General features: G+C 39.6%; 1 protein-coding gene across 1 annotated transcript; it reads left to right on the top strand.

Annotated features, from left to right (window-relative positions):
* Positions 1–824: 824 nt before the first annotated feature.
* On the top strand, positions 825–18,913 carry LOC103806877 (actin-related protein 3B). The gene is made up of 10 exons (XM_009079585.1): positions 825–917; positions 1,900–2,010; positions 2,365–2,460; positions 2,614–2,721; positions 3,971–4,114; positions 4,701–4,874; positions 7,825–7,917; positions 16,746–16,871; positions 17,328–17,411; positions 17,973–18,913. The coding sequence occupies exons 1-10, from the start codon at positions 846–848 to the stop codon at positions 18,066–18,068; spliced, it is 1,104 nt and encodes a 367-aa protein (XP_009077833.1). The 5' UTR covers positions 825–845; the 3' UTR covers positions 18,069–18,913.
* Positions 18,914–24,518: the final 5,605 nt, after the last annotated feature.

Below are 24,518 nucleotides of genomic sequence, written 5' to 3'. Positions count from 1 at the left end.
AGCAGGAGTTTCCTGTGAATTAGTTATAAATCCTGTTTTGTACAACTATAAACTTGTTGAGGCGTAAATGTTTTTCCAAAAGGATTGGTTGCCTGTGAGTGATTTTCGGTGCTAATAGTGTTTGGTGTGTTTGTGGATGATGCCTGTCTACGCTGCATTTTCTGCTGTATGTTATTTAGATCCTGATTATGACCTATTAAAAGAACTATATAAATAAGGTTACATTTTAGCAGTACTTGATTCCATTTTGTATTTTTAGCTTGCCCCAGATTTGATTTTGCTGTCTCATCTTCTAGCCTACAGCAGCCATCATCTAATAATTTTAGTGATAGTTGCAGCCTGCTAATGGGAAGCATAAGTGTCTCCAAAGATTTCTCTGTAGCACTGCAAATTGATTTCTCCCCTCCCTCCTTCTCACCAACCAATGCCTCCAGTACTTATTTTTGAAGTATATGGTTTATTTTCTTCTTCTCCTGTGTTTTCCCTTAATTCTAGAATTGAAACTCAAAACCAAAATCATGTTGCTTACTGGAATGCTGCACTTGTACAGGTTTTAGTGTAGTCTGAGTTATTATTTACATTAAGCAGAATGATTTGCATTAAGCAGAATTGTGCGGGATACAGTGAGAAGGAATTTGGCTCTATTGGCTTGTCAATAGATTGCTTACATAATTTCTGCTTTCTGTATCCCAATATTTATTTCTGCAAAAGAATCGTTAAGTTGATAAATATTAATTACTTGGTATTTAGCTGGTTTAATTTTGTTTTGATTTGTTTGGGGTTTATTTTAAGGTATTGCAATCCGAGAGTCGGCCAAAGTAGGGGACCAGGCTCAGAGGAGGGTAATGAAAGGTGTGGATGATCTGGACTTTTTCATAGGAGATGAAGCCATAGATAAACCTACCTATGCTACAAAGGTGAGCATTCAGGATTCTTAGAAAGCCATTCCCAAGTTTCACATTTTTATTATGAAATGTTTGAGAACTTTTTGATAGCCATTTAAAACACACCTTCGCTTTTTGTAAAGTGTTTTTTTTTTTTTCTTTTCAAAAACTGCATGGTTTGGTTCATGGCTTTACCCTTCTTAAATGTCTGTTTTACTAGTGCTGTCCTGTGTGATTGGTGCTTGTGTAAATATCCATTGATACAGTGCAGCTGTTCACTTTTCAAAATGATGAGCTATTAAAATAGTCATATACACTGAATATTTAAATTCTTGCTAAAAGTATATCCTCTTAACATGGCATATGAACTGGGAAATGTGTTGGATACTTTTGCTTCAGGGAATGCCACAATTGTTTTGTGGAGAGCTGTTTTCAGTGCAGCTTTTCTGTGAATCATATTTTCCATACCCTAGTAAAGGACTTCTTGTACTTACAAAGTGTTACTGGCTTATGAATTATGTGGAAAAAAATCATATTTTATACATCCTTCTGTGTTACTGAAATGTCAGCTGTGTTCTCAACATTGAACAAAATGTAAACATCATCCCTGCCAGAATTTTCGTTGGAAAATATATATCCTATATGGTCTTTATTTCTTTTTATAGTTTGGAAGGCATATTGAAGCTAAGTATGATTCTCAACTGTATAAATGATAAAATCTATACAAAAAGATATTAAAACACAGTTCTGCAATGGACTCATAGCAGTATTAGGAATAGAGACTGGATTCTGGCTTCTAGTTCTGCAAGGTAGAATCATGCTTTGAAGTACCTGGGAGCAGGAGGTAACTTTAAATCATATCTCTAAATTAAAATCAGAACGGAAGGTTTGATAAGATAACCATGGGATGAGGTGTTTTCATTCTTCCAGAAGATGTAAGGGGTTGGGGACTTAGGCTGTTCCTGAGTTTGTTTGTCCTTGTATGATCCAGTGCTGATAAGTTTTCTTGCTGCAGTGGCCTATACGACATGGTATTGTTGAAGACTGGGACCTCATGGAGAGATTCATGGAGCAGGTCATCTTTAAGTACCTTCGAGCTGAACCTGAGGATCACTATTTTTTAATGGTGAGTTAATGAAACCTGGCTGGGAAATATTTTCATAAGAGGAAAACAAAATAACTTTCCAAGGACAAGTACTGTGTTGAAGGATTTTTCTCTGTATGTCTTTTATTTCTTCAGCAACAAGAGGGTTTGGGGTGGGAGGAGAAAAGTAATCTGTAAAGCTGCATTATAACTATATTCAGTTAATTTTGTGATGCAGGTTGAATTTTTGTTTTGAAAATCTGCAAACACTTCTTGTTTAAATTTTGTTTGCAATTTTGTTTTGAGTGCACTGAGAATTTTAAAAGTTTGGTTACCATACTAAGCTATTCAATGTAGATTCTATTGAGGTGCTTTTTCAAAACTTTGTTTTTGCAGACAGAGCCTCCACTGAACACCCCAGAAAACAGAGAGTATCTTGCAGAAATCATGTTTGAATCGTTTAACATCCCAGGACTTTACATTGCTGTTCAGGTGAACAAAATGAATGTGTACTTCTGAAGTACAGTATAGCTGCAGTATGTATAGTCTTCTGAATGCATATGTCTAAAATGTTTGAAGCAGTATTTTCTAAGACTACATCAGCACACTCTGCCTGCTTCTAAATATAAACTCTTTCTGCTTTAGGCAGTGTTGGCCTTAGCTGCCTCCTGGACGTCACGGCAGGTTGGAGAACGTACTTTGACTGGAACTGTCATCGATAGTGGTGATGGAGTGACCCACGTAATTCCTGTGGTATGTAGCAGGATGCAGTTTGAAATTAGCAGTGGTTTGGACAAGTACAGGGTTTGTTTGCTGCAGATTTAAAAAGAAGTGTTAAATGCAACTTGATTTTTAAATTTTTAGTGTTTGGGATTTTTTTCCTTCCTTAGAATTGCTTTGCAAAGTATATAGTTTATTAAGTCAACTTAGTTATGCAATTAATTTACTTTGCAGACTGTAAGAACATCACAATAAGGAACCATCAGGCCATCTTTAAAAGTCTATTTTTATATAAAACCTCATCTTACATTAATGTAATGCCTCAGTTCTGTTCAATATCAATGATTATCATGGGTTTGGGTCTCCTGCATGCCACCAGTGTTTGACAAGAAATGTCCTAGCTTTTTTCATGTCCTTCATTTTGATTGTTTAATATAGCTGGTGATGTGTGCTTTTTGTATGATTTTATCATATTTTGCTGTTTACACACCACTTCCGTGGAAACAACTATGAACATGCCTGTTCACAATCATGGTCAAGCTCATCAGTTTAATTATGTGAGGATGTTAAAAATACAGAGCTATCTGTGCATAGTGACATCTGTTCTGTTGATGTCACTTGTGGATTTCTGAAGCATATAGTGTGCTTGAATGATCAGGTATTTTAGAAATGAGAATCTGATTCCCTTTAACTTCATCTTGTATTTTGATATTAACCTGATCTTAGTATTTTTGTCATATGGGCAATGCTGTGAACAAACAGCATTTACTGTATGGTATGAAACTCTGAAAAGTGTTAAAAAAAAAAGAAAAAGCAAGGGAAGAAATAATGCGGCTCAGCAACACCAGTGTTTTCAGTAAATGTATCCTCAAAAAATTCTGCAAATATACTTCTGATTTTTATTGTGATTTTAGATGCTGTTTCATTTGATTTTTGTTGTCTGAGAAATTTAATAAATTTGGTTTTTCCTATTAATTTTTCACCTTCAAACAGGATACAAGAGATCTATTTATATTACATTTGCTTTTCAGATGATGCCTTAAAGGAACCATCTGATCTGACTCTGTCTATCACTCGTATATTTATTAGATAATCAATATCAATTTAAATGTGGTGGTCAAGGTCTTTTAAATAAAAATAATCCTCACTTTACAATGGGGAGGCACATTTTAATAGAGATTTTACTTTTAATTGAAAAGCAAAGTAGTATAAAAATGAATGCTAATTATTGATACACTGTAGTTTTTTCCCTTAAATATTTTTTCCCTCTCCTCCTACATAGGCAGAAGGCTATGTAATTGGAAGTTGCATCAAACATATTCCTATTGCAGGTAGAGATATTACTTACTTTATTCAACAACTCCTAAGGGAAAGGGAGGTGGGAATTCCTCCTGAACAATCTCTGGAGACAGCAAAAGCCATAAAGGTACAGCCTTCTTTATCTCTCAGTAACTACTTAAATAAATCTCCGTGAGCTAATTTTTTGGCTCTAAGTTGCCAGTGACTCTCTTGAAAATGCAAATGTAGGCAGTGTATTGTAATTACAACAGCTTCTGGGGGTTTATCCAATCAAGTGCAGGGGAAGGAGAAAGAGGAAGAAAGTATTCATGCTAGACTGTTTGGAGTGAATATGTTCTGCAGATTAAATCAGCATTTTAACCTTTAGATTTGTTTAAAATGTGCTTTGTAATTTACAAAAAAATTTAATGTAGGGTGATTATGTGGGTCTGGCCTTGCAGTGTAAGCTTGCCCTTATTGTCACAGAGCTAATGTTGGTGATGTTTTCATTTTGAGACTAATCTAGCTGAGTCAGCATGCAGCCCTGTGGGTACAAATGGGCCACGTGCCTTGGCTCGTGGGGTTGTCTTCAGTAGTCATCCGGGTGAGAAAGTCTCTGGACAGCCCCACCTGTAAGAATGCTCACACAGTTTTGTTTTCTCTTTGGGTTACACTTTAATTCACTGGTGTAATAATTATTTCAGCTCTTTTTATTGCCTTCAATTTCTTAACAGGAAAAATACTGCTACATTTGCCCTGACATCGTGAAAGAGTTTGCCAAATATGATGGAGATTCTCGAAAATGGATCAAACAATACACTGGCATCAATGCAATCAACAAAACCAAGTTTGTTATAGATGTTGGTTATGAAAGGTTCCTTGGGCCTGAAATTTTCTTTCATCCTGAGGTAAGAAGAGGGGCTAGAAATGAGAAGCTATAGAAGTGTCCATTTGCCCTGACATCGTGAAAGAGTTTGCCAAATATGATGGAGATTCTCGAAAATGGATCAAACAATACACTGGCATCAATGCAATCAACAAAACCAAGTTTGTTATAGATGTTGGTTATGAAAGGTTCCTTGGGCCTGAAATTTTCTTTCATCCTGAGGTAAGAAGAGGGGCTAGAAATGAGAAGCTATAGAAGTGTCACTGCAAGTGGAGAGGGGCAGTGCTGGTTGGTGCCTGTACGCCCTCCCGTGGCAGTGAGGGACCAGCGAAGCTCCTGACTGCAAGCCAGGTACACCCTCGGGTAACTTAAGCCCAGAAAAACATGACTACAGCAAATGGTTATTTTTCTAATGTCCCATGTAACGTTTAAAACATCATATTCTGTCTCTTTAAAGGCAATCCTAAAGTTAAAAGATACAGGTTTTGTGTGATATTTTCCTGCTTTCTTTCAGCATTGGTTTAAACCACTATGCCTTTATACTGTGGGTTTGATTGTGTTGCCAATCCCTTTGGACACCACTCTGCAGGACAGCATTGCATTGATAGTATTGTAAATATTGCACACTGAGTTTTGATACTGAGCCAATTTGTAGAGCATGGATGATAAACTTGTCCTTGAGTGAAGTCCACTGAATCAGTAATGTCATAAGTAACATGTACAATTCTGGGAAACCTTACAATACGTAGTCTGTCTGATTTTCAGTAGCTCAGTTTCAGTGACTTTCAGGATATTGTTAAATTGTGGGAGAGGAAAGAGCCAAGTGTTAATACACTGTAGCATAGCAGAGGAGGTCCTCTCCATTCCTGCGAGCTCTCTTGAGTTTATAGCAGGCACCCATTGTCTGTAATACTATTAAACACTTTTATTAAAATCCTCATAAACACTGGTGAAGTTTCCCTGTCTCTACCCTCTTCTTCTCAGAAGAATATTAAAGAAACCTCCTTCTGTCACCTCTTCTCTGAATTCCAGACTTAATCTCCTGAGGTCAGTTTGTATCCATCTGATCTTCTGCCAGTATTAAACCTCTGGGTTAAATAGTTTTTCTGCCCTGCTGTTTGCCCATGTAGTCTTACAGAGAGGCATTGAATCCCATGTCAGACATCTTTTTAAGAGCTCCTCTTTCCATAGTCTGTACAAAGACTGTTGGGAACAGGACAAAGGACTAATTTTGGTTTTTTTATTTTCATTTCTTAATAGTTTCTTGACTCTGCATCGAAAAAAAAATCCCCAAAAAATAGCAAATCAAACCTGAAATGACTTTCTAGACAAGAAAAACACACTAGATATGTCGTGCATCCAAAGAGAATTTCTTGTTGGACTTCATTAATTCTTGACTTCAAAGGGTATAAAATTAGCTAGGTAAAAGCTGCCTTTTGGTAAAGCTCCTTGTAATCTTTTCCTGTTTTCAATTTACAGAAGTTGTTCTGAAGTCTTTAATACTCTTGAAGTTAGGCCTTGGGGTTTGTAGTTATCCAGATTATTTCTCTGGTTTTTAAATGAGGTGTTTTACTTGCTATTCTCCAACCAGGTGTTACTTGCTAGCAGACCTCAATTTCACATGTCAGTTTCCTTGTCCCTGTTCTGGAAGTATGTTATACTCTGCTTTGGGTGCCATAACTCTCATTTCCACTTATTCCTTTTGCCCTGCTGTTTTAGCTTGGGAGAAGTTTTCTGGCTCTAGCTCGTTCAGATGAGAACTCTGCATGAAGCAACACTGCTTCTTTCTTTTAATAGTTGTAGCTTCATGTTTTAGCTTCTTGTGTGATTAATTCTTACTATGGCAATTAGCTTGAATTCTTGGGGATTTTTCACATAATTCTTATGGCTCCAAGCCAACCCTTCGCTAGTTTCTCTCAGTTCAATGTATACTTGTTGTGTTTGGCTTTTGTTATTCATCCAGTTGGATACCTCATCTTGTTTAGTTTGTAAATCCCACATAGCTCCTACACCTCTGGGAAAGTTTCTAAGTTATACAATGTATCTAGAATAATATGTTGTTTTGTATTGATAGTTAATTTAATTTCTCAGAGTTGAACCTCTGAAAGGACAAAATCTAGGCTATGAACACTTCCTTTTCTTTTAAACACTTAAAACTTTTTTTTTTAAAGCTCATGTTAATTTTTAAGTGGAAAAAATTGCCTCAAGACTAAGAATGTTTTCTAGCATTAACATTTCTGACTCTCTAGTATTTATAAATTTATAAATTTACATTATCAGTGTATTGATGTTTGCATCGATGGGGACTTGCACTCAAAACCTTAGACTATTTATGCCTTTTTGAATGTTAGACACATTCATAGAATCATAGCATCAACCAGGTTGGAAAGACCTTCAAGATCATTGAGTCCAACCCTACTGTTGTTACTAGACCATGGCACTAAGTGCCACATCCAGTCTCATCTTGAAAACTTCCATGGATGGTGAATCCACCATCTCCCCAGGCAGCCCATTCCAATGCCTTTCTGTGCTTGGAAAAGAATCTGACTTTATGGTGGGAATTTAACTAAAGTGTATTAGTAGGGTTGAAACTTTTTTACAGGGAAACCTTCCGATTTTCACACTGATATATTTTTCTCTCACTGAGAAGGAAAGGCAGGACCACACTGCGCAGGAGCAGTATGTTCAGTATTGCAGGAGAACTCATGTCACAGGCAATGGAAGGTCCACAGTGCATAAATTGTAAATAGTGAATTTATTGCCAAGGAGGAGAATCTGAATTTCTCAGCAGAAAACGGAATTATCATTTCTCTTGTACAGAAGTGTGTTTGTTATTATGTAGAATAAGTGGTGAGCAAGACTTTGATTCCTATGTGTCCCCTATTACAAAATCTCTTCACAGTCTCATTACTGTCGTTTTTGTTCTCCATTTTTGGGATGAAAAATCTAATGCCTGTTCTGTTTCATTTTAGTTTGCTAATCCTGATTTCATGGAATCCATTTCGGATGTAGTTGATGAAGTTATACAGAACTGTCCCATTGATGTCCGGCGTCCATTATATAAGGTATGGTCTTCCTGTTGTAAGATTAATGTCATTTATTTAAACACTAAATATCAACAACATCATCAAAAGCGTGTGCAGAGCTACCACTTCCCCCACTATGACAAATGTCAACTTTGAATAGAAATAAAGTTCAAGGTAAACAAAGTGCCACTTCTGAATGCCTCTTGATATTTGCTGCTTTTTATTTTTGAAAGAGAGGTACCTGTAATGGCTTGATGCATAGGTAAGTATTGCCCATGAGGAGCTGGGATAGAAGGATGTTATTGGTATCTTGACATATGTAATGTGAATTCTTATACATGAAGAACTTTGGCTTTTGCTGATTGTAAGGGTTATATCATTGTCTCACCCCTCTCACTCTTCTCCGCCCCCTGCTTTATTAAGTACTGATTTCAAATACATATTTTTTTCCATAGTCTTGTGTTGTACCTGCCTACTGCAGGTTTAGCCAGTATTGAACCAGTGGTAAAGTACATGGAAACTTCAAATATTTTAGGAGACAATAATTAGGCCATCTTAAACCTGCCCAGGTTGTAGTCCAGAGAGTACCTTCAGTCCCTGATTCTTAAGTGAAAATTAAAGTGCTGTCATGCATAGTCCATGGCAAGCTCTGGGTGTATTGGCAGCACATTCTGTGCTTCCCAGTTTTCTGTTTGTGCAGCAGCAGTGCCATTTTGGAAATAACAGAATAAAGCAATAGCATGGAGAGGTTTGCTTGCTCATGTAAAAGGTGGTAGTTTTCCTCACCTGTTAGAGTGAGCATTTAGTTCCAACTCATATGTCAGTGTGATTTGTGACTATTAAAATTCTGCAGTCTGGTTTACTTGTCTAGTAAACATACTTTTTAATCTAGAATGAGATGTAGTGCTTCAGAGCAAATTTGTGGGGCAGGTTAAAGTGGGAAGTTAAACTGCTTAACAAGCATATATGTGGAGTGAATTCTGCAATAGATGTTTTCCATGGCTTCAAGCTAAAGTATGTTGCAGAAGGGTTTAGGATACCCTTAGTGTGTGGTTGTGCTTTAAGTCTCTGCTTTTTACCAAAAAGACCAAAGTTGCCCTAGAGCAACAGCTTTTTTGCTTGGTATAGGGTAGGGATTAGTACTGACTTCCAGAAAGTGGTATTTAAAAGTTGAGGTTACTCTTGCCTCACCATACTCAGTAGACAAATAACTTTGTCTTGGCTTGCTACTGATTGAGACATTTGGCTTTTCTTTTTCTGTTTGTCATTATACTTGCTTAGTTAAAATAATATTGCACATTTACCTGTTGAATGTAATGATAGATGTCAGTAGTTATTAATGCTGGTAGCTACTATCTTCTTTAAGCAAGGTCACTGCAAAGAATGAGCATCTCTGTTCTCATTGTTTAAAACCATGTGTAGGTGCAGAAATAGTCCACTCATAATTTCCCTTAGTTTCTGGGGTTTATCTGTTTTGCTTGCCCACAGTGCTGGGTGGTGGCCAGCCAAAGCTTTGAAGCTGGATTTCCATCAAATATATATGTATTCTTCCTCAGTGTTTCTCCAGAAAATACCTAAAAGTACCCTTCTTGCAGATTTTATGTGGTATGTAGCCTTTGAATCATTGTTGAACAGCCCATTTTTGATGTCCTGTGGTATATCTCTTTTTTGAGTTATATTACTGGTATCCCAGTTTCCCAATCTGATCAGCATTTCTCTTACAAGGCCAGTTGTCTTACCCCCTGTTGATGTGTGGACCAGCAGGACCTTTGTAAGACTGACTTCTTCAACCAGATCCCATAGCCTGCAGCTGTTCACTACCAAATACAAACATTCTTTCACACATGATGAAGCCTTTTTTAATTGTATAATGGTTGCCAGCAGTGCACTCACTAATTCCCGTGATTGCACCATGTTAACGTGACTTCTTGGAAGAACAGATTTATATTCTTACTCTGTGTGTCTCTGTGTCTCTAACAGAGTTGAGACTTCTGGATTGCTTTGGATGAGTTGCTTCCTGCTAAACTAGAAGATAGGGAGGCTGTTTGTTTTGAAACCAGGGGGCTTGCATTGAAAGTTGAAGAAATAAGGTGGGCTTAGGTTTCTTTTGGTTTGTGTTTGTTGGGTTTTTTTGCTAGCAAACCCAAATCTTCAGAAAGCAGATTGAAATTTCAAGTGAGTGCTCAAATGAAATGATAGAGGAGTAATTTTGGATCTTGCCACATGGCCAGTCAGATGCCCAGGATCCTGGGGGCACTGTCTGGGCTTGGGTGGGGTATATTTTATGGATGGGTTTCTCTGCTCCAAAGACAGATTTCTCACTTTCAGTGTAGTTGCTATGTTCAGTATGTTCTTTCAGGCCTTTCTGGAGATGGGTTGGAGGGCTCTGGGTGGCTTTGGTGGTCATAATTCCCCCATGCAGTCCATGCCCACTTCTTGGCCTCATTGCTGCTTTCATGTGATACTGTGTTGTTCCTATCTCCAGAAGCTACAACAAGGATGTTTGTCCCAGAAAAGTGCTGCCTTATCTTCATGTGGTCTCCCTTCTCCAGCCAAATCTTGTTCTTTCTCACAGCTTGTTAATACCAACAGTCCTTGCTTATTACCAACAATCCTTGTCTCTGATTACCAACAGTCCTTGGTTGGCTCCACAGCCATCCCGTTATCATGTTTGAGACATACACATTAGCCCCTTATCTTCTGGGACCGAGAGCTCAAAGGGTCACTCAGAACCACTGTTTATAGGGTTGCAAGAGAGTGGGCTTTAGTCATGCTAATTTTGCATCCTGGCCACAATTCAAGTCAGTAACTTTCGTTGAATGTTCAATAACAAAAATGTTATTCCGCTTGGGTTGTTATTCAGACAATAAAGATAAATATTCAAGGCTGTGTGTTAAAAGCAGGTGCTTGCTAGACAGCACTAGTTCCTGGGAACAAACTGTTTCTGATAAGCTCAAGAGGGACTTAGTCCAGGTGCAGTTCATCAAGATTGAAGCCTAATGAGCATTTCTTAGGCTATAGAATTATATATTTCTTAGGCCTGGGGCAGGGGATGCACCACCATAATCCACTCTGCAACTGAAGTCAGCTTCTCTGGGCCTCTACAAAAAGATCCTAGCCAGTCATTTAAATATTCATGATTCAGATGATGAATAATCAAGTGATAATATCCTTGACCTCAAACTTTTAAGCCAACTTTTCAAGCTGCAAACACTGCATGAGGTGGGGATTGTCGCGTATTGGCAAGTGTGGTGTTTTATTGTAGATGAACTGTCCAGGATTTCTGTGGAAGTGTAAGTGCACAGAGACAGGATTTTAACAATATTGGCCCTTTTCCTTAGAGAAGGTGACTTTAGCTGGGCGTGCAGCTATTGTGGACAGTAGCAAACTTGAGCTTGTTGCTACAATTAAGATTTGGACTGTACTTGTGTCAGTGTTTACCCAGCAAGTTCAGCTGTTGCTTTCCCAGCTCATAACAGCTCATCCTCAAGGGGTGTGGGAGGCTAACAGAGTGGTAAAACATCCCCCTGAAATCAATTCTGACTTGAACTGCTGGTAAATAGAAATGCCTGTTGTGAAAACAGCTCCAGCTGCACTGTGTGGTGGGTAGATGGCACTGTTCAACTGACTTTGCTGATCTGTGCTCTAGATCAGCATGACAACCGTCTGCTATTACTGACTGGGAGGCTCTGTGAGTTCAACTGACTTTGCTGATCTGTGCTCCAGATCAGCATGACAGCCGTCTGCTATTACTGACTCCGTGCAGAGCTGGAAGGCTCTGTGGGTGAGGTAAGGCTGGAGAGATGCAGACCAGGAGATCTGCATCATATTGGCTCTGGTGATAGGACATGGGAAAGGAACAGTAATCCTCCTACTTCAAGTGGAAGCCCCAAGTGACTAACACTGTTAGTGTAGCACAGGAATACTGAGGAGAAGGCTTGTTTATTCCTATCACAGCAGTATTTAAATTTATAACATTACTCCTGCTAGTTGGTTTAACAGGAGACCAATAAATCTGCAGGATCTTGTGGTTACTTCTGTGCGTGAGTGCAGGTATATTTTTGTGGAACAGCACAACCATAAGTCATGCTGAAATGTTTTGCTATGAATTGAACTGGTAAGTGAATATTGAAAATCGTGATTTTAAAGAAAAAGAAATAATTTCTTCATCATTAAAAGTAAACTTATTAAAGAAGAGTGTTTCTCACAATACATTTACTTCTTTGTAACATATTTGGTTGTAATTGTTGTTTGGTATGTACAATATTTCTTCTTATGCTTTCCATGTAACATTGGCAATTAGTGCCTGGCTTTAATTAAATTAAGAGAGGCATGTAGATTAATTGATTCACTTGCTAATGAAGTGCTTGGCTTCAGCTTGTGAACCTTCCAGTTTTTACCCATAGCCATTTTTATTAACAGTGATATATTGGTCTCATTACCTGTCTCTGTTGGTCTGGTTGTGTCATGCTAACCTTAATTTAGACTGTCATGTGGAAGGAAGGGAAACTGGGAAGTGTTGTCCTTATTTACCAAAAGAGCAGTGGATGCTTTTCAGTTACGTGCTGCAAAGTCTGAAGTGACCAGCTGAGAGTGTGCTTATACCATGGAACAGTGTGAAGATGCACAAATGAGTTCAGCACCTTGTGTTTGGTGGCACTGAGTTCTACAGAAGCTAATTTAACTCTTGGGAATTTTTATGTAAACTTGATTTAGCTAGAGATTTCTGTTAGAGTAACTAGGTTGTTTTGTTGGGTAAGTTGTTCACATCTCTGCAGCATTACACTGTATAGGCATAATACAACAAATAGTATGAAGAGAAACTCTGCATCAGAGAGTTCATCGGAGATGCAAAGGGTATGGATGAGAAGGGAGAAATGCCCTGCTGGCCCTCTGAGATGATTGGTATCCATTCCCCTGGTTTCCTTCCAGAAATAGCCTACCTTCATTGTTTATTTATTGTGGTGAACTTTGTCAGGTGTATGGGAGGTCTTCATTCCTCTCTTCCAAGGAAACACATTCTTTTGAAACAATTTTTCCACCAGTTAGCTGTAAAGGTAAAAATCAGCTGGAGATTCTGTGCATCAGCAGGTATGATAATTGGTGTTAGTGAGAAACGTTGGGCTGCTTAGAGCTGTTAAACCCACCACAGTGTGTTTCAGCAGAGTAACATCAGAAGAAGTCTTCTTTAAAGGAATCAGCTCGAAATAGATATTAGTGCTTAACTTCCTTGATGTCTTTTTCTGGAAGGCCAAAGAATTCCCAGGCAGACTGAAAACCCAAACATCCCTAATAAGCTTTCTTCACAGATGTACTCAGCATGCTTTGTTGTATTTTTGTTAAGTAGTTACTGGAATTACCCAGTTACTCTTCAGGTGTTTGCTGGAGGGGTTGGTTTCTTGATTGTGTTTTGGGGTTTATGTTATGAGTGGTTTTTTGTTTTAGTCTGACAGTCTTTTCCCACCTTCATTTTGTCCTCTGTAGGTGGTGGGTGTGGTGTTTGAGGGGTGGTGAATGTGTATGGATTCTGCTTTCACTGTGAGTGAGGTGTACATGGCCTCTAACCTCCTTGCAGGAGTCTGACCTGCTAAGTTGTGATAACTTACCAGAGGCCATATGTGGAAAGTCTTCTACTACAGAGTTAGCACAGTTTTGTTCTGGTGCTGACAAGAAGTGCAGGGAGCAGGGGAATTGTAGCTGTGTAATTAACCATCCGATAATGGCAGTTGTGTCACCTCGTTAATTATATCCAAATTCTGCTCGGCCTAGCTTGTCCAAATATGTGACAATGAAGTGACTCATCTTCTCAACATGTGTACCCTAATGCTCCTGTTCTCCTTGGCCAGTGTTATTGTTAAATTGATTTCAGTGTGTAGAAGTACTTGAATAATCATAATCTGAAGAAGGTGTAACCTCTTAACCTCTAACCCTGGAATGATAACTAAATTGGTGGAAAGATCCTTCCAGTGCTACTGGAAGTTACTATGTAGTTGCATGAGTTGGTCCTGGATGTATTAGAAAAATTATTCTGTGGTGTATTCTGAAATCTATTTTTAGTGGTAGCATTGTCCACTTTATGGAGTATGCTTGAAATTTAGTTTGCTTTGAATAGAATTATTGCTTTCACCGTCTTTGCCAACTTCATTACCTCCAGGTAATATTTTCTGATGGCATCTTTTTAATTGCTATTTCATCATTCAGCTTGGTCGTTGTCTTCCCCCTGCACCATTAGCAATTTCCTTTCCCCGTGTGGCGTGCATGACCACTTTGAGGCAGGGGAAGAGATGTTCTTATGTTTAGGAGAAGGACAGATAATCTCCCTCATGCTTTAATTTTAGGACCAGCTGTGATTTTTGGCTCCCTCTTACACCTATGGCTCCTTTCTTCTTCTCTGTCCTCTTTCTTTTGGGAAATGTTTTAGTAATGTTATGGGGATGTGTGTGTTTTTTTTAAGCGTGCCTGCCTGGGTATGCATTCTTTTATACTGTAGATAATCTAAAGCTGTGAAGAAATTATTTTTTCCTACTGTAATGTTTTTTATGATGTGCAGGGATTTTTTATTACGTGAGTAAACAAACAGCTTTCTTCTCACTTTACAAGGTACAAAAAAGATTTTCTTTGCTATCTGTTGCTTTAAATCCAAGCACTTCTGCACCCTGCAAGTGTGAATGATTATTATGTATGTCTTTGACTCTTCAGATCTGTGTGCAGGCTGAAAACAGCAGGTTAGGGATTCTTTCATTACCTGCATGGTCTGCAACATCAGAAACTGTTACTGAGAGGTAACCCTTTGACCTGTGTATAATGAACTCCTGATCCATGTTCCTTGTGGACACATGTCTAAGGCATGTGAGTGGTTCTAGTGCTGATTGGCACTTGGGGTTGCAGTTGCAGCACTATGCAAGGGCACACATGCATTTTTGTCACAAAGAGTTCATTTTTCTGATTATGAGTTGCATTTTTGATGTCACTGAGGTTATCTTCTGGGGTTCCTGTTTTGAATCCCCCACCTTTACAATTAATTCTGTGTTAGTCTGTGATGCCACAACCTTATCAGATTTGAGGATGGGATGTTCCAAATTGTCTGTTCAGAATCCAAGTACAAGTCCAGGCTAAGAGGCTTTTGCTTATGCTCTGAAAACTAAGTAATACCAGTCAAACAGGGGAAGAGGCAGTGTACCTTTTTCTGTGCTACAGTCCTCTTTGGAGGTGTGGTGCCTTTTTGAAGAACAATGGGCCTGGCTGGTTGCTATGTTGAGAAGTTTAACTCTTAAAATAAAAAAAAAAATCAAGTTCTAGATAATTTTATAGCTTTTGGAAAGATGCTAATGTAATATGATGAGTCTTGAGCCTTATTTAGTACCAGGAGTAAAACTGCTTAGTATGAGCATCTCTGGGAAATTTCTAGATGTAGTGTTGTATTTCTGCTGCTCTGCACATGTAGGGTACTAGCTCACTGTTTTAATGGAATCCTTTCTTTTGTAGTAGTATATTCTACATAAAACTCTTCTTTAAAGGGAGAAGAAAGAAAGTAGGGGACCAAGAACCTCCTACAGAAATTGAGCAATGCTTAAAGTGCGCCCAGGTGGCCAAGAAGACCAATGACATCCTGGTCTGCATCAGAAATAGTGTGGCAAGCAGGACTAGGGAAATGATTCTCCCCCCATACTCACCAGTGGTGAGGCACCTCAAGTCCTCTGTCCAGTTCTGGGCCTCTCACTTCAAGAAAGACATTGAGGTGCTGGAGTGAGTCTGGAGAAGGGCAGCAGTGCTGAGGAAGGGTCCAGAGCACAAGTGCTGTGAAGAGTGTCTGTGGGAGCTGGGGGTGTTTAGCCTGGAGAAAAAGAGACTCAGGGGTGACCTTATCACTCTCTACAACTACCTGAAAGGAGGTGGTAGCCAGGTGGGAGTCAGTCTCTTCTCCGAGGCACCTAGCAGTAGGATGAGAGGACATAGTCTTAAGCTGCACCAGGGCAGGTTTAGGTTGGACATGAGGAGTGATTTCTTCACAGAAAGGGTAATTAGACATTGGAATGCGGTGCCCAGGGAAGTGAAGTCACCATCCCTGGAGTTCTTTAAGAAGAGACTAGATGTTGCACTTAGTGCCACAGTCTAGTTGGCATGGTGGTGTTTGGTCATAGGTTGGACTTGGTGGTCTTGGAGGTCTTTTTCCAGCCTACTTGGTTCTGTGATCTCTGTAGCTTGTCAGCTTTCTAATGATGTTAAATCCAAATAGTCACCTTGGCAATGTTGGCTGTTGGGGAACTTTCTTGAATCTGTATTTACAGAATGTGTCTTTAATTTCTCTACAGAATGTGGTCCTTTCAGGAGGATCTACAATGTTCAGGGACTTTGGACGACGACTGCAAAGGGACTTGAAAAGAGTTGTGGACGCAAGATTGCGACTTAGTGAGGAACTCAGTGGTGGTCGGATAAAAGTAAGCAAACATTTCAAGTACTTTGTTTACATGAGTAGTGAAAGAAACTCCTCCCCCAGGCCACTAGTGACAGGATTAAGCTGCTCCAGGGAACTCTTACATTGGACGTTAGAAGGAATTTCTTCACAGAAAGGGTAATTAGACATTGGAATGCGGTGCCCAGGGAAGTGAAGTCACCATCCCTGGAGTTCTTTAAGAAGAGACTAGATGTTGCACTTAGTGCCACAGTCTAGTTGGCATGGTGGTGTTTGGTCATAGGTTGGACTTGGTGGTCTTGGAGGTCTTTTTCCAGCCTACTTGGTTCTGTGATCTCTGTAGCTTGTCAGCTTTCTAATGATGTTAAATCCAAATAGTCACCTTGGCAATGTTGGCTGTTGGGGAACTTTCTTGAATCTGTATTTACAGAATGTGTCTTTAATTTCTCTACAGAATGTGGTCCTTTCAGGAGGATCTACAATGTTCAGGGACTTTGGACGACGACTGCAAAGGGACTTGAAAAGAGTTGTGGACGCAAGATTGCGACTTAGTGAGGAACTCAGTGGTGGTCGGATAAAAGTAAGCAAACATTTCAAGTACTTTGTTTACATGAGTAGTGAAAGAAACCAAGTTCAAATTTTTCAGCTCACTAATGAGAATGCACTGTTGTAAAATCAGTGGTTTATGTGTATGTGTTGTGAAATGTATTGGTAGCCTTGCAATGTATGAAATGTCTTTACAGGAGTCTTATAGTTATTGTGAACAGTCTCTAGAGGCAGCTCTGGTTTCCCTTCTAGGAGACAGATGATCCTAGCAGTAGGCAAGAGGGATGTAGCTGTTGTGTCCTTCATCACAGTTAGCATTAAGTGTTTTATGACTTGATCTCCTAGATAACATGCCAGACTAGTAATAAGTGTGAGATAGTGATGTGAATGGAGGGATAAAGATGTCTGGGTCTGGAAATGTTTAGTTTGTGAAGATTTTGTCCGAAATTATAAACCAAGTAAATGTCAATTGTTTTTCCTTCTTTTTTAGCCCAAACCAGTTGAAGTTCAGGTGATAACACATCACATGCAGCGTTATGCAGTTTGGTTTGGCGGTTCCATGCTGGCTTCAACAGTAAGTCTTTATCAAAATTGTTCTAAATTTTTACATTTTTATTTCATGTTGTCTTCTGGGTATATTTGATCTGAGTACTAAGTTATAAGCCTTTCCGTTGTGACAGCCTAAACTCTGTCACGCTCTGGAATCCCTGCCCAAGTTTTATCTCAGTAAAATTTGCACAGGGCAAGTGGGAGCTTTACTTGGGTGAGGATATCAGGAGTTGACATAATTCTGAAGTAGCTTTTGTATGGTAATTGCAATATAGTCCCTTTATTCTTGAAGTCAGCACTAGAGATTAGCTATGACCTCAGGAATATAGGTTCCAAATCAATTGCTTATCCAAAGCAATTCCTGTCTCCAAAGTGGGAATGTTTAAAAGCAGTCTTCTGTCCAGACAAACTTTTCTTGGTTAATTGTATTCATATCCTAAGATTTCTTATTTTATTATATTTCAGAAATGTAATAGAACATCATAAAGCTTCAATCTGCAGAAACACTAAGATGTTATTTTATTGGGTTTTTTTTTACTTGATATATTCTTATACTTTTGAGGGGATTTCTTTTGTATTTTCACAGCCAGAGTTTTTTCAAGTATGTCACACCAAGAAAGACTATGAAGAGTATGGCCCTAGTATTTGTCGTCATAATCCTGTTTTTGGAGTCATGTCATAATGCTCATCTAATGGAAACAAGATCTCTGATATCTTGCTGGTGAGGGAACTCATGCAGTGCTGAGGAAGGCAGCAGAGACTGTAAATACTGAAGCAAGATGCACTTAACTCTTGGAACCATTTGGATCACCATCGTGCACTAAAGCACAACTTACAGCCCCAAGTCATTTCAGCACGAGCCATTTCTCTGCTGACTGCTCAGAGCCTATCCTTTCTTCCTAAATGTGAGGTAATTGAAAATAGGTAAGTCTCAGTTTAGGAGGTTGTGCAAATGCTACTGAAACTGAACCCAGAAGAATAAGGCAGTGTTTTGCTGCTTGTGGAAAGATTGAAACCTTTCTCACTTGTGCCCTGAGTTTGCAATCAAATCTTTAGCAATGGAGCACTAAATACCACATTGCCTTTAGCGGAGTTGGAATGGATACAGGTACCTACCCAAATGGAATAGATTCCAGGAATGGGACAGTACTTTGTAAAGTAGGTTTTCATATCATTTTGAATGTTATGATACTGGTAGGGTGAATTGATGAGGTAGTTCTAAGCACGAACAGCTATCAATGTCATGGAGTGATGTTATGCATTTCCAGGTGTGAGGAATGTAGTGGAGTTGTGCTGTTATTTTTTTGGGGGGGGAAAAAAAGCCATGTATGATAGAAACTGATCTGTTCATGTTTGGATGACACAAAGTGATTTGCAGTATTGTATGAAGTTTACTATAGCCACTGTTACTTTGTTTTGAATTTTCTGAAACTGTTTTATAGGAGATGATGTTTTGTTTTGATGTTGGTGAGTGGTGGATGAAACATGGGCCTTGCACCAGTGAAATAAAAGCTGTTAACATCTTTATGAATGTTGTGATAGTCCTGATTTTTGTACTCCCCCACTGCATCTCACAAGGTTAGCTTTGCATTTATATGTCAGTGTATATGGAATCACAGTGACATTAGATTCAAAGGGATTGTTGGAGATTTCCCATCCAGGCTCCTGCTCAGTGCAGGGCTCACTTCATAGTCACCTCTGGTTGTTCAGGGTCAGTCCAATTTTTGTGAATGGAGGTTTCTGAACATCTGGGCAACTTGTTCCAGGGTTTAACTACTCTGCTTATGGGTACATGCCCTTGTGTTATGGACACGTGTTAAATCTAAGAGTAGGAAATCCTACCTATTCTGTCTGTGCTGATATTTATCTGATCTCTGTCAGCAGAGGTTTTGTACAATTTTTGAAGCCCAATAAGAATTTTGCAAGACAAATCAATTTGGTTTTAGCTGGCATGGAGAGACTGAGACCAAACAATTATTTATTCAGCATAAATTAGAAATTAAACAAAATGGGACTCCATGACTCAAGCCTACTTCTGAATGCTTTTGAACTTAAAGCTCAGCTCTCAGGAGAAAAACATTGAAGCACAATTTGCTCAATTCTCTCACTAGGAAAGAAATGGGCAATCTAATATAGTTCATGCTGTCTCAGCTTGTTGCAGTGTTACATCTCCTTGTCTGTGTTTAAATCTGTGCTTCAAGCTTGTTACTGCACTCTGAAGTCAGGCTTCAGAGGAAGAGTCATATGTTTGGTGTGCTGAGCAAATGAGGGCTAAAGCACTGACACACACACATGGTGCTACAAAATAGGGAATGCTGGGAATGTGGCATGGTTACATGTGTCCTCCAAACAGTTATAGCCAGGCATTGAGGTCTCAAAGTTAGCAGGAGGTAGTATTTTTTGTTAAAAACTACTGTCATAAGGCATGGGCACCCATTTTTTTTGGGGGGGGAGGGGGGAACTTTTTTTAAAAAGTGAGCAAGTCTTGCATTGAAAACAAATGAGGAAATGTGCTCATGTTCATTGGTCTTGAAAAATCATTGTTAGCAAAAATACAGGATGTTTGAATGTTTTGGAACTGAGTTTCCCTGTTCTTCAACTTTTTGGAAGGCTGACCTACCAACCACACTACAGACCATGTGAGTTTAAAATAGTTATTGGGAAGTAAAAAATGTAAGATGAGAGTTGTCAGAGGACAAATACAAATGTGAGTTGTTAGTCCTTCTTCTGTCTTTCTGACTGCTGTTGGGATAATTTAAGCTTAAGGGCAAGTAAGCTTGCCTTTTCAATTGTTTTTCATGTATTTCTTGCAAAAAGTTAATGAATAGCCACAACGGCCTTGAATATGCTCACGTCTCCTTCTGTTTTGGGTGCTCACCCAAGAAGGAGCACATGGATGTTGAATTGTCTTGGACAGAGGAAGGAATTGAACCCAACACTTACACCAGAAGGGCCAGCAGGTACCTAGTCCACCTTCAGGTGCTTACACACCTGCAGTTACTAGTGCACTTCTGAACAGTCTGGTTTCTGGAGCGCTTTCTCCGAACCTAATGCATCAGGGTACATTTCTGCAGCCTGGTGAGGCTGAAGTTTGCTGCTCTAATAGCTCTTGTTGGAGGGGTTGTGGTCCTACTTTGTCCCTGGAGCAGGCTCTGGTGATCACAGGACACTTCTGAGAGATGATTTAACCATGCAGGAAGCTCTGCCTCACCCCTCTTCTCTTGAATGCTGTGATCTGTTGGATTATCTCACCATGCCTGGTGGAACAGCAAGTTTATGAATAAAGCAATAAACCTGGACCTAAACTGGTCTTGAGCTTTGCTGCTGCTTTTTTGTCTCGTTAGGTTATTTCCTCTGGTTTGTGGTGGGATTTTTTTGTTTTGTTGGTTTGTGTGGGTTTGTGGGGATTTTTGCTTTTGTATTTTTTTTAAAATTGATTTGTAGAATGCCTTGAAAATCTATTGAAAAGCAATTCAAAGGTCTAGATCAACAGCATGGCTTCAGTGGTGGGACTGCATGGAGGCAGAGCATAGGTAAGCTAAACTGCAGCAAGAAGTTCAGTCTGATCTGCATAGCTATAATTGGGGCTTCTGGCTTTTCTCAGGATTTATGATACCATGTGCCTATTAGAAAAAGGGATTAACTTTGACTTGATTTGAGTCAATGCTCTAGAAGTGGAAGGTATTGTCACCTGCTTTTACCAATCTTCTGTGCCTTTTTCCTTTTCTCAGTCGTGTTTAAAAACACTTCAGGCTGTTCCAAACCTGAAAAGCATTGTGCATATGTTCAGTGTGGTGCTTTCAATTAGCTACAATTAGTGAAGTCTTGACATGAATTGGAGTACTGATCTTTCTGTAAATAATTCATTCTTTATGATCGCTGGGTTCTCTCTCATCCGGAGAAATTGCTGTTGTGTCAAACAAGTGTTGGAGATGGAACAAGTGAAAACCTTATTAAAAACCACAAGGGATCTGGAACAGAGATACGCAGCCTCCAGCTTAATTGGAAAGTGTGTTGCATAATATTAAGAAGTGCTGCATGGTGCCTTCAGATAGTTACAGAAAATGAAAACTCAGGTAAAACTATGGCAAAGGAATAGCGTTATCCCACGCTCATACACTGGTCTTTAGCAAGAGCATTTTTGCAACAGGTAAAGGAAAAACACAAAGCAAGTAGTGGAGGGGAGTGTCTGCAAGCTAAACATACGTGGTGGAAGGCAGGCACAATGGTATGTATTCATGTGTTGCTTTTGTGGCCACTTTTGTTCTTAGTATTTCACATCTGGTGATTCCCCTGTCAACACTCAAGGCCTGATCCAAAGTCAGTGGAAAAAGACTTCTCTTTGGCATTATTGATCTTGTAATATTTTACATTCTTTTCCATTTATTACTGCCACTTGCCCTGTCAGTCTTAGCCATGCAGCATCATTTCAGGCAGGTCACTTCATTTCTGTGTGCTGACCTTTTCCTAGGGACTGCCTCTTAGACAACACCTTAGTGCCTAGTATGTCTGCTCTGACATAAGTGACAAATCCTTAGGTGCAGATGTGTGACAAGGTCACTTTGGCATCAAAGAGAGTAGTACAATTACATTTTGAGGGCAATTTATCTCATCCTAGCATATGCAAACAGGTTGGTTGCCTTACATATTTGGCAGTGCTTTCTCCATTCAGTTGACTATAAAATTTTGTGACGTGATGAAGAGATGTCACATGTAATTCTTGAAGGCTCATAGGGTTGAAAAAAAAAAGTCTTACCCTAATTTTGGTCTCTGGACACTATGAGTGGAACACACTGAAGCAGTGTGGCTGAGAGAGCAGACTCAAGGAGGAAGAGGGCTGCTGCAGTTCACTGCACTAAGCCCATGAGAAGTGTTGAAAGATGCTGCCATGCTGCTTTAGCTTCCAAATAACTTGAGGATTTTTACCTTAAACATGTTTAAATGAACAACCTCAGTGGTCCTGCTTGTGTGTTCACAGCTTTAGTCTCACTGTGCCAAGCTGTTATGTGTTATGAATTCTGCCTGTTTTTATGAATGATTGAGTAACTTGTAAGCTGCAGCTTTCTCATGTGCAGGGTAAGGGTGAGCTGGCACAGCTGTTCTGATGTGCCTCAGGACACACTGAGTGTCCAACAGCTGCCAATGCTGTGATCTCACAGCGTTCAGCACAGAGCTCTGGGGAGGGAGCAGCTTTCTCAGCTGTACTAGCACTTGTTGCATTGTTCAAGAAGGAAATCTTGTCTGCTCTAAGCAGTGCAGTTCAAGTGGCATTTGTGTCTTGCAGCACTCTCCTGCCAGGCAGATGAAAGGCTCCAGAGGAGCCTGAGAACCTTCAGCTGCCTTCAGCTATTGTTGAAGTAGAGGTCAGGCTAAATCAGGACAGTTGGATAATTTTTCAACTTTCCCTCTGGTGAAATTGGGAAGAAGAGGGAGCACTTCATAACTCCTTTAGGGGTTTAAATGAGACTTTCATTTTTTACCAATACATTACAATAAAAGCATGTGCCATACTGGGGAGAGGCATGGGGTTGATAAATCCCTGTAAATAAACAAACTCCCTGTCACCTCTCTCACTTCTCTAGTGCTATTTCCCTCTAAGTCCTCTTGAGTTCAGCTGGTTAACATAAGATTATATTATTAGTCATAATTTCTTACTTATGCCTGGTTTGTTGTTTGACACTGCTTTGCTTCTGATCCCAGGTTTATTAGTCTTCTTACTTATGCCTGGTTTGTTGTTTAGACACTGCTTTGCTTTTGATCCCAGAAACCTGTTACATCTTCCCAATTCCATGGACTGTTCTAAAATGAAAGACTTTATGTTTCCCAACGAACATGGTATCTCATGTTTTTCCATATATTCATTCATAACATGAAGGAATTTTCCCCTCATTTTCAATTTGTCTTCTGCTTGTTCTTACTTATGCCTGGTTTGTTGTTTAGACACTGCTTTGCTTTTGATCCCAGAAACCTGTTACATCTTCCCAATTCCATGGACTGTTCTAAAATGAAAGACTTTATGTTTCCCAACGAACATGGTATCTCATGTTTTTCCATATATTCATTCATAACATGAAGGAATTTTCCCCTCATTTTCAATTTGTCTTCTGCTTGAATTAGGGCAAGGAAGTGGCAGAGCTGCCAGTAATGGGAGGTATACAATTCTTTGTCTGCCTAGAAAACAAAGCAAGCAGATGTGCATTTGAAAAGTCAAGAAATAGAGGGTATTTGTGAGAACGATTGCCACTGTATGTATTGGGTTTATGATGCCTTTGCAATCAGGTGTATCTCTAAAAGAAGTGCCCTATTATGTCTGCTGCACATCAGGAAATAAAGGAGCAGTGTGATTTAACTGGGAGGCTGCCTTCCTTTCGAGCAATTTTTGAGCAGTTTGCTGTGCTATTGTTTTTCCAGCACCCTGTGGGGTAATGACAAGAGCTGCAGCCACTTGTACAAAGGGAAAATTGGTCTCTGCCTTTAACAGGTGGTAGGTGCTGTGTATGAAAGAGAAATGTATTTTTAACGTGAACCAGTATTGCTTGTATTTCTATTGCTACTGGTAGTCAGTAGTTGGGTGCAGGAGACAGATGCTTTGGGTTGGTTCCAGCAAGAATTAGTTAAAACACAATAGAAGATCTGTTGCTGAGGTGGTGTGAGCACTTACCTGGCCCAGGTAATAGCACAGAACTGACAGCTGTGTGATAAGGGCCCCTGATGTGGACTAGGGGTGACTGAGGTCATGGACAGACCCAGCCTCTATAGAATACTAGTCATGGTTGTGTCATCCTCCTTCCTCTACAACATCAAAGTGCTTTGCTTGGTGGTTGATTGGCAAGTTATGACAGATGTACCCTGAGGGTGGTGAGGCACTGGCACAGGTTGCCCAGAGACATTGTGGATGCCTCATCCCTGGAAGGGTTTATGGCCAGGTTGGATGGAGCTCTGAGCAACCTGGTCTAGTGGAAGGTGTCCCTTGCCCATGCAGGGGGATTGGAACGAGGTGATCTTTAAGATCCTTTCCAACCCAACCCATTCTATGATTCTGTGATTTTTTTTTTTTATTCAGTAGTTTTAATTTGTGCATCCATTCAGGTACTCTTGAAGACTGCTGCAGCAGTAACTATTCTTACTGGTG

This window comes from Acanthisitta chloris, unplaced genomic scaffold, assembly GCF_000695815.1.
Source record: "Acanthisitta chloris isolate BGI_N310 unplaced genomic scaffold, ASM69581v1 scaffold618, whole genome shotgun sequence".
Lineage (NCBI taxonomy): Eukaryota > Metazoa > Chordata > Aves > Passeriformes > Acanthisittidae > Acanthisitta > Acanthisitta chloris.
The sequence above is the reverse complement of the archived record's forward strand: the minus strand, read 5'-3'. Positions and strand labels throughout refer to the sequence as shown.

Bases quoted from the DNA above. Each gene is read 5' to 3' on its own strand.
- LOC103806877 (XM_009079585.1), top strand. From the start codon at position 846: ATGAAAGGTGTGGATGATCTGGACTTTTTCATAGGAGATGAAGCCATA. The intron at 918-1,899 runs GTGAGCATTCAG...TTCTTGCTGCAG, and splicing joins AACCTACCTATGCTACAAAG to TGGCCTATACGACATGGTAT. The intron at 2,461-2,613 runs GTGAACAAAATG...TTTCTGCTTTAG, and splicing joins GACTTTACATTGCTGTTCAG to GCAGTGTTGGCCTTAGCTGC.